The sequence below is a fragment of the Photinus pyralis genome, unplaced genomic scaffold, assembly GCF_008802855.1.
Source record: "Photinus pyralis isolate 1611_PpyrPB1 unplaced genomic scaffold, Ppyr1.3 Ppyr1.4_LG9, whole genome shotgun sequence".
NCBI classification, from domain to species: domain Eukaryota; kingdom Metazoa; phylum Arthropoda; class Insecta; order Coleoptera; family Lampyridae; genus Photinus; species Photinus pyralis.
Window position 1 is genome coordinate 7,024,887 of NW_022170878.1, and position 10,193 is coordinate 7,035,079.

General features: G+C 36.4%; 1 protein-coding gene across 4 annotated transcripts in view; it reads right to left on the reverse strand.

The window, feature by feature from the left end:
• LOC116181195 (phosphatidylcholine:ceramide cholinephosphotransferase 2-like) overlaps positions 1-9,299 on the reverse strand; it is a 33,190-nt gene extending 23,891 nt beyond the window's left edge. Inside the window, exons 1-2 of one of the 4 annotated variants that reach the window (XM_031501478.1) lie at positions 9,168-9,299; positions 4,205-4,325 (exon numbers count right to left, since the gene is read on the reverse strand). In XM_031501478.1, the coding sequence (XP_031357338.1) occupies positions 4,205-4,263 (59 nt within the window). In that variant the 5' untranslated portion in view covers positions 4,264-4,325; positions 9,168-9,299. Of the gene's footprint in view, positions 1-3,478; positions 3,597-4,204; positions 4,339-9,167 lie in introns of those variants that run through there. The other 3 variants (XM_031501487.1, XM_031501479.1, XM_031501483.1) reach the window with 3 other exon arrangements.
• Positions 9,300-10,193: the final 894 nt, after the last annotated feature.

Below are 10,193 nucleotides of genomic sequence, written 5' to 3' on the forward strand. Positions count from 1 at the left end.
GGAAAGCTTCTAAGCACTTCTGAAAGCTTTTTGAAAATTCCTCGATGCTTCACAAAATTCCTAAAGTTTCTAACAATCCCTGAAGCTTTCTACGAATTCTGTTTTTCAAAAATCTCAGAGACTTTCGCAACATCCCCAAACCTCCCAAAATCATTCTTTCACTCTTCGTGCATGTCCAAAGCCTCTGAGAGTTTTTCCGAATCTTTCCAAAACTCATAAAGTCTCCAGGAATTCCCTAAACGTCCTCAAAAATTCTCTAATAATTGCAGAAACTTTTAAGAATTTCCGATGATTCTCAAAGCCTTTCCAAGACTTCCTCTCATGAATTCTAGATTTCTAGAAAACCCTTACATGTAAATGGGTTAGACCCTTTAAAGACTGTATTGGTGCTGTAAGCTAAATTAAAACCGGGTTTATGAGCCTTTAAAAGAAGTGAAAGTTTTAATAATCTTTAAGAGCTTTAAGATTCAGGTTTTAGAGGTCTACGGAATCTTTAAAAAAATTCCAAAAGGCCTCCTGAGATCCAAATATCCCAGCTCCAAAAGCTGAGAGTTTCACAAGGTTTCCTAAAGCGTTTGTAAATTCCAGAAATTTTTCAGTATTGCAGTTTTCGAAAATTCTACGAGCCTTCTTGAAATTTCTGACGACACCTACAGATTCCAAAAACCTACAAAGGTTCCAAGCAGTTTAGAAAATGATATCAGCGTTTCCGAAAGGCATCCCGAGTACATTCAGACATAATTTCCCGCATTTCTAAGCCTTCCCTAACATTCCTAAATACTCAAACTTTCGTAGAGTTTCTGGAAATACATGCAGAATTTCAAAAAATCATTTCGTGAACATTCCTAAAGATTCCCAGAGATTTTTTCCTCTTCACAAAGCCTTTTCGAGAATTTTCCCAGCCTTCCCAAACATTCCTAAAGACTGCGCGAACATTTCCAGAAAATGTACATTCTCAAGAAATCCTAGAACTTCTGAGAATTCCTGAACTTTCCTAGAAATTTGCAAAGCTTTTTCCCAAAAATGACCTTCCTGATCATTTTCCCAGGCTTCCGGAGTTTCCATGAATTTCCCAAGAACTTCTAAGGCTTCTTTGATTGTTTACACATTTTTTATACGATAGAGAAAACTGCATATCAATGTTGTTTACTCTATGAATGTTCCTATTTAAAAAAATGCACGTCATCTCAACGCGCAAACGCCCAAGCGGTATTCGCGACAAGATATTTTCCTACGCAAAAAAGTAATTTATTATTCGTATTGTCCATTATTGGATGCCAAATGCGTGGGAAGGTGTAAAATTAGCAGTGTGTTCAATGCATCACAAACCACGCAAACATATTCATCTCATTTCAGTTTGATGGTTTATCAGTCGTTAACAGAGTACTCTCAGATTAGGGCCCAATTGCAGTTACTTATCTTTGGCCAACTCGATTAGATTGAGCGATTACTATTGTATGACGACTTTGTTTCGATTCTGCCTTCTGTCACACTTTGCCAATCATATAGTTCTGACTCCTGAATTGTTTAAATTGATTAATTTTTTTCTGAAGCTCCCATTTTATAGGTAAAAACACTAATTTTCTTAATTTCTTTGAATTTTTCTAAATTCTGCTTTTTAATTTTTCGTGTACCTATGTATGGGAAGCATTGCATTTTTTTTGCTGAAATTTTTTCTAAATTTTCCATTTAATATTTTTAAGAATTTTTCAAATTTTTCCGAACTTTACCAATTACTTCGAACTGATTTTTTTAAATATTTTTCTAAATTTTAGAATTGTTTTACTTTCAATTGTGGATATTTTTCACTTTCTAATCGTTTCATGCATATTTGCAGGAGTTTTTTTTTAATTTACAAATTTTTCTGAATTTTTTTGAATTTTTCTGAATTATTTAAATTATTTAATTTCTCTAAATTTTTGTATAAATTTTCACTTTTTTATTTATCTGAACTTTCCTGAGTTTTTCTTTAATTTTCAAAGTTTTTCCGAATTTTTTATATCCTATTCTAGAATTCAGAATTTTATAATTTTTCCTGAATTTTAAGTTTCCTTCATTAAGTTCCAGAGCTTTGTAAATATGTATTCCCAAAACTTCCCAGAATTCTCGAAAGTCTATTCCTTCCTTTCCCTTTTTCGTGGGCCTTAAATCTTCCAAAATTTTTACCAAAACGTTTAAAAATTTCCAAAGTTTCAGCTAGCATTTTTCTAACGAACTTTTTCAAGAGTTCAAAAGTTTCCAAAGAGTTCCCAAGCATCCCCAGCGATTTCCCAAACATTTCCAAAACTTGCGAGTGCCCCCGAATACTTGATCACAATCGAATCCCCAAAAAAATTAAGAATCACAATCGAATCCCAAAAATTCCCACGAATATCCTAAAAATCTCTAAGAGCTCCCAAAATACTGTAAAAAATTTTAGGAATTCCGTGAATGCTAGAATAGTGTAAGAATTCATAAATCTGTCCAAGGCTTAAAAGAGTATTTCTAAAAAATTTCAAAAAACTTTAAAGCTTCCAACAATTTCCAAATTCTTTCCTGCCATTTCCAGAAACTTATTAATTATACTGAAAACATCTAAAAATTATTGAAGCTCTCTAAAGATCTTTTAAAGAATCTTCCGAGCTTTCTTTAAAATTCCATATGAGATTACGCGCGTTTAAAGACTTTCGAAATTTTTCTAGCTCTACGAAAAAGTCCCAAAGACCTCCTAATAGTCTATCTAGAAATTTCCTGTGGGGTGGCACCCTACGAAACGCGTCCCGAATGGCGACTAGGTGAACGGCCTAGGCAAATGAGCGTAAGTGACACATAGGTAAATCCTAGGCTCGGCGCTTACGGAACAGTGACTGGTAGCAACCGAAGCTACCCCCGCCCGGCTTTCGTGTCGTGGCCAAGGGCTTGGACAGGGTGCCGAGACACTTGAGTAATGTACCGAGCTCTTTTTGGATTCAAAAGGAGTCCTTGGAGAGCTTTCTTCCTCAAATTTTTGAGTGGCGCCCCTCAGACAATCTTCACCACCCATGCAGACCCATATTGAAGCGTTTTAACTCTTTTGCTCAAACTGGAGTAATTCACTGAGCTCTTGGTGGATTCAAAAGGAATCCTTGGACAGCTTTCTTCCTCAAATTTAGAGTATCAATCCCCAGCGATTCTTCCCCACTACTGGTTTTAATTTCCTAGTATCATTCAGTTGATATCTTCACGTAAATATTTTGAACTGCGCGGAGCACTACTTTGGCGATAGCCAACGAAATGTCAACGATCCCAACGTTTTGCTAACCCAAAAAAAATGCCCATTGTTAGCGCAATTAGATAAAAATCATTGTTCCCGTACAAGTGGAAGTAGGTAGCAAAAGTAAAATCGAAACAGGAACCCTTATCGAGGCTACGCTTCCGCTCCCGATAGAAGCAACAATTGCAACCTTATCAGGATTACCCAATTCGTGCGCGTTTGCCAGACTTGGACCTGTAAACTTACCTGAAGGGCGACTTTTTCGGTAAATTGCGGCTAATCCAAAACGTAGCCTCTCATCACGATCACTACACTTTGATAACTAAGGTATGGTAAATAGTCGATTGGGCAATTTGTTTATTTATAGCGCGCCTCGCTTTTCATTTGTAACGTATGACGTGTGCGCTTATCTAATCGCTTTTTTTTCGGAAAGCGGATACCCCGCGGCGCGCATATATACAGGGTGTTCCAGAACGAACGGAATGGGCGACTTTCATTCCAATTACAATACATACTTGACGTTTAAGCTGCCACCCCCCAAACAGTCTCCTTTTAATCGAGTTCTAAATTAATTTTAATTAATTTCATACTTGCAATTTAGTAAGCAATTAATAGAAAGAGTGGTTTAGTACTAAAACCATACCGCCAATTAATTTATTTAAGACACTACCCTTGCGAGTAGCTGCAACCCCCAAACAGTCTCCACTTAATCAACCAGTTCTAAACGGGGCAATTAATTCCATAATTGAAATTTAAAAATTAATTAATATTTAGGGTGGTTTAGCATTTAAAATACCAGCACCAAGTAATTTATTCAAGACCCTACCCTTGCTGATAGCTGCCACCCACCAACAGTCTCCATTTAACCAACGAGTAATAACATTGGGCAATTAATTCCACACTTGCAATTTAGTAAGCAATTAATATAATCGGTGGTTTAGAGCTGGATCCGCATACAGCGTGTTCACCTACCTCAACAGCGCCTTCCTCCACTTCTCGCCGGTCTCGACGACGATCAGTTGCAGCTTCATGACGTAGCACTTTGCGATGAACACAGACAGGTGTAATAATAGTCACTCAACGGCGCGTCGACCTAAATTGCAAAGGTCGCGGTTATTGCGGATTCCTGTATACACGTGCGCTTAGCTGCTTTTAATTAAAGCGATTATCGATTGAAGGGAAAAACCTGTAGTTACCGATGCGTTTACGTAACGTTCGAATTGACACACGAGGCCGGCAGGATTTGCAACATTCCGTAACGAATCTGAAATTGGATTTCGGATTGTGCCATTTACGGGATTGAATGCAGCGAGAAGGTTTTCAGGTTAATTGAAAATTTCCTAATTCGAGTTATCTAACTCTAACATTGAATTATTTTGGATACCGCCATTTTGTTTTTACTCTTCGGCTTAAAATGAAATAATTCAAAGGTTTTTTTTTCTCAACCGTCAACAGAGCACTATATTGTCGGAGAGAAATCTTGCTAGAGTTTATTTCCAGACGATTTTTAGCTAATTTTGAGAAAATCTGATTTCCTGAAGATGACCTAACGATTTCCCGAAATTCTCTGAAGATCGTCTACATCTCAGGAATTTCTCCCACAGTTTTTAGAATATACTCTGAAGATTCTCTCAGTTTTTTGAGAAGCATTGCTCCAAGATTAATTCTTTGAAGATGCTCTAAATATTTGCCGCTGGTCCCTTAAAATCATCTTGAAATTCTCTCGGGGTCCCAAGATTTTCAGCATTTTGCCTGAAGATTATTTGAAGACTTTTTAACATTACCTAAAGATCTTCTAAAGATTTCCCCAAGTTCTCGAAATATCGTCTGCAAATACTCTCACAGATCCCTAAGCTCAAGTGACAATTCTTTCAAGATTCTCTAAAAATTCTTCAATGATTCATTCAAGGTTACTTAAGGATCTTCTGAAGATACTTTAGAGACTAATCAAAATTCTAAAAATCTTTGAGACAACCCCTTCAAGAAATCTTCAAAAAAGATCGTTAGGTAGTCTTGAATCATTGAAATAATTGAAAAAGTTTCAGGTCAGTTTCTTGAGAAGAAAAGAACAAGAACATGAAGGTGCATATAAAAAACAAAATGGTGAAAATGAAATGCAATGAACGTTTCGAAAAACAGGGCAGTCTGTGTTTCAAAATAGGTTCATTTTGTTAACCGTCAGGGAAGACAGAATGGAGAATGTGGAATTAGAGGAATTCTTGGACAATATTCGGAAAGTCTTCAGGCATTCAGGAAATCTTTAAAAATTCTTCCGGGAACTTCTGGTGAGAATCCCTGGGAAATAAATCTTTAGAGGACTTTAAGGAAATTTTTTGAATACCTTAAAAGGATCTTTAGATAATGTTGGAAAAATCTTGGAGGGATTCTTATAGGATTTTTGGAGAGTATTTTGAGTGTCATCAAAACATCTGTAGAACATCTTCGAAGTGTTCGGGAGACTTTTTTTTAAATCTTTAGAATACCTTCAGGGATTTTTCAGGTAACCATTAGGAAATCTCTAAAAAATATTAGAGTAATTCGCATTGAATATTTGGAGAATTTTCAGAAAATTTTAGATATCTTCAAAACATCTGCAGAAAACCTTCGAAGAGAATTCGAGAAATCTTTAAGAAGCCTTCAGATAATAATGTTAATACTATCTTTAAGAAACTTCGAAAGCTCTTTAGAGTATCTTGAGTGGATATTTAGGGTATCTTTAAAAAATGTTAAGGGAGTGCTTATAGAATCTGATCAATCTTTACAGAATCTAGACCTAAAATCTGTAGGAAATCTTCGAAGATAATCTTCATGGAATATTCTTGAGGGAATCTTCGAGAGAATTTTTAGAGAATCTTTAAAGAGCTTCGGAAAATCGAAGCATATTCAAAAAATTTTCCGAAAATCTTAAGGTAATCTCGAAAGAATCTTAAAATAATTCCTATGGAATCAGAGAATTTTCGGAAGTTAGTAAAAATCTTCGAAAAGTCTTCGGAAAATCTTCAAACAACTCGTAGATAAGATTCAGAGGATGTTCTGAAAATCTCTAAAGAACTTCGAGAAATCTCTAGAATATTTTCAGATCGTTAGGAAATTTTGAAAGAATCTTAGTAGAAGTAGAAGAATGTTTAGAGAATTTGGACTATCTTTCAAAAATGTGTAGAAAATCTTCAAAGAATTTTTAGAAACTCTTGAAAGAATCGGCAGTTAAGCTTCAGGAAATATTTTAAAACTTGACAGAATATCCACACGATCTTTCGAGAACTTCGAGAAATCTTTAGAGTACCTAGAGCATCTTCCTAGCACTACACTAAAAATCTTGGAAACCCTTGAAATAATTTCTAGACGATTCTTGAGCACCTTTGGTTGGAAAATCTTGAGGCACCTTTAAGAGAATACGTATAGAATCTTTTAAGAATTTTTACTGAATCTCCAAAAATCCGTACGAAATCTTCGAAGGGTTTTCGGAAAATATTAAAATAATCATGAGATAATCTTCACGGAATATTCTAAACATCTTGACAGAACCCCTGAGAGAAATTTTACATACTTTTTAGAGAACTTCGGAAAATCAGGGGTATGTTCAGAAAATCTTGAAAGAAAGTTAGAGAATCTTTAAAGAGCTTCGAAAAATCGAATTATCTTCAGAACATTTTCCGAAAATTTTTCGATAATCTTGAAAGAATCTTAAAATAATTCATATGGAATCAGAGAATTTTCGGAAAATCTTTAATATCTTCAATACATTGGTAAAAATCTTCGAAGAGTCTTCGGAAAATCTTCAAACAGCTCTTAGATAATATTCAGAGGATGTTCTGAAAATTTCTAAAGAACTTCGGGAAATCTCTAGAATATTTTCACAAGATCTTTAGGAAATTTTGAAAGAATCTTAGTAAAATCGTTATTGAATCATTGAAGAATTTTTAGAGAATTTGGACTATCTTTCAAAATGTGTAGGAAATCTTCAAAGAATTTTCAGAAACTTTTGAAAGCATTGTCAGTTAAGTTAAGCTTCAGGAAAAAAAAACAGAATATTCGTCATATTTTTCGAGATTCTGTAAAATTCATGAAAGATTCTATAGTGTTCCCTTAAGATTCCTTGAGATACTCTAATGATTTTCCAAAAGTTCCCAAGAATCGTCTAGAAATTCTCTCAGGGGTTTCCAAGATTTTTAGTATATTGCCTGAAGATTATTTGAAGATTTTTTTAACATTACCTGGAGATCGTGTAAATATTGTCTCAAGATTTTCGTGAACTGACGATTCTTTTAAGATTTTCTGAAAATTCTTTGAAGATTTCTTAAACATTTGTTAAAGATCCCCTGAAGATACTGATCTGAGAGGTTTTTTGAAGATTACCCGAAGACTTTTCAAAGAGTGTTTTGAAGATACTCAAAATTTTCCGAACATTCTCTGATTCCATAAGATTTACACTAAGATTCCTTCAAGATTAGTGAAAGATTTTCTGAAGATAATCTGATTTTTCTCTCAAAATTTTTAGAATATCTTGTGAAGATTATTTGGTGATTCTTTAAAGTTTTCCTGAAAAGCCTTCGAAGATTTCGTACAGATTTTTGGAGATTCGGTAAAAGTCTTTCCCCTAAATTATTGGCTCTGAAGATACTTTTTGCAGTTTTTTAAAGGTAGAATTCTCTGAAGGCTTTTTAAAGATTCCCTGAAGACTCTTCACAGGTTTTCTACAGATACCTACAAAATTTTCACAAAATTCTCCAAATATTCCATAACATTAATAGTTTTAGAGATCCTCTGAAAATTCTCTCAAGGTTTTATTATTAAATTTTCAAAAAATCTCTAAAAATTAGTTCACGGATTCCCAAGATTTGCAGAATATTCGTTTTTATGAAGACTCTTTTGCAGAAGTTTTGAATTTAAATTTTTTATATATCCTCTCTTGTCTGTCCTGTCAGGAACCTATTTTATTTTGACACGTGGACTGGCCTGGGTTTTCGACACGTCCATTGCCATTGCATTTCATTTCCACCATTTTGCTTTTGGATAGCTACATCTTTCCAGTTCGGCTCACAAGCTTATCCGTTTTGTAGCTGTGGATCTGTTCCCTGACTCCATCCTCTCCATCGTGTCTTCCTTGGAGTACAAAAAATGGCCACTTTTTGGGCCTTGCTTTTAAAAAACAGATAAAATCGAGATGATTTCGAACCGGGAGTTTACGTTTGCTTCCACCATTTTATTTCCAGTTTTGATCTTCGTTTCGAAGCGCGTGTTTCTCGGTGCCCTGTTTTCGGAAACGTTGATTAGTCTCCATATTGAAAATCCTAACTTTTCCTATGCGACTAAATGAGTGGCAATTGTGAACACAAAATGGCGAATTAATAGAAACAAGATGCCTGGAAACAAAATGGCGGAACAAAAAGCGACCGCATCTTCCTGGTTTTTGGCGTAAACATTTACTTCGCAGTTAATTAGTTATGAAATTGGTTTTTTGGAATTTAATTAATTAAATCCCCCAATTAAATTAATTGGCAAACTCGCGAGGGGATGAATTGTGACAAGATTCTGAGTACTTGGACAACTGTTGGACACCGCGATGACGTCACCAACATGTCTATTGAGTTTGGCATTGGAAAAATGTGACCCATATCAAACGAGCGGATCTCATCATCGGAATTGTCAAAACGTGCCGGAGAAAATCGATACGTATAAATATTTGCCGAGTGCGTTAATGAAATCCCATTCTATTATCAAGGTCAAACGTGCCATTCCGACGGGAACATTAAAGTCTCAGACGTCCTCCAGGATGAAGTTTCATTTGGCGCCAGGCGCTGACATTCACCCCTTTGTCCGAGCGCAACGGTACCGGTCCTTTTGTTACATCGAGCAACACGTGGTAACTACAGTACAAACAGGGTGTTTTTTTTTGTTGGACAAAATCAATTTGTGCGCACGTAATATACGTTACCCTTTCATTCGGCGATCGCGCGAGAAAAGATGGCGTGGACGCCCTTCGCGCGCACCTTCGACGAACACTCGATATCGGCGGCGATAAGAAAATAAATTTGTGTAAAAATTAACTAGCTATCAACACGTTCCACCAACCCCATTGATAAACCGACCGCGCGAATTCTCGCCCGCACCCCCAGCTAAACTGGTGAACTTTCAGGGGTTCGCCGGTTTTGAATGGAACACGGCGCCGCTCGTGTGGGGGTTACTATCGGCGCATGCCCCTCACCCGGAAAACCAGGCGTCTTCCACTCAATTAATGCCCCCTTTTTTTTCTCCTCTTTCGAGCTGTCCATCTTCGCGTCTTTCGGCCATAATTAACCTCGCGAGATCGGATCGATCGGACGCATCGGTAATTGGGGCCCGCAGGGGCAGTGAATGAACTCTTAAAGTCGCCCACATCGGAAATATTGATTTCGAACGAAATGGGGTTGAAAGTGTGGGCTTTTCTTCGATAAGCAAGTCGGATGGGGTTGTTTTCGTGTTCATTCATACTAAGCGGGAGGTTCTGGGAATTCGCCAACCGAAACGTCATAGTTGTATGCTAATGCTGAGATGACGTGGACGAGTTTTCCAAAGGTTAATAGTTTCGCTCGGGAAAGATTAACCTTTTTGGGAGAGACAATTGTGTTAAGGGAGTATTTCTTATTCTAGTTTATAGTAAATAAAGTGCAAGAAGTGAAAAGGCGCAAAAGGGCGCATAATTGCCCCACATTAACTTTATGTAAAATAGCTTGCGTTTTCATCATCAGGATACAAAATCAAATTGGTTTCGGGAAGCAGAATTTAATTCCAACATTTAATTAGAATGCGCAAGATGGCGCATATTGATTATTGGCGCACGAAAAAGAATCTGCGCGGCTGCAAGATTAAATTTTTGAAAAATAGCTTGCGTTTTCTACGAGATACAAAATCAATGCATTTTAAAAGGACGTTTTGGGGAGCAAAAATCAAAATCGCGCATAGGGGCACAAAACCGCGCATA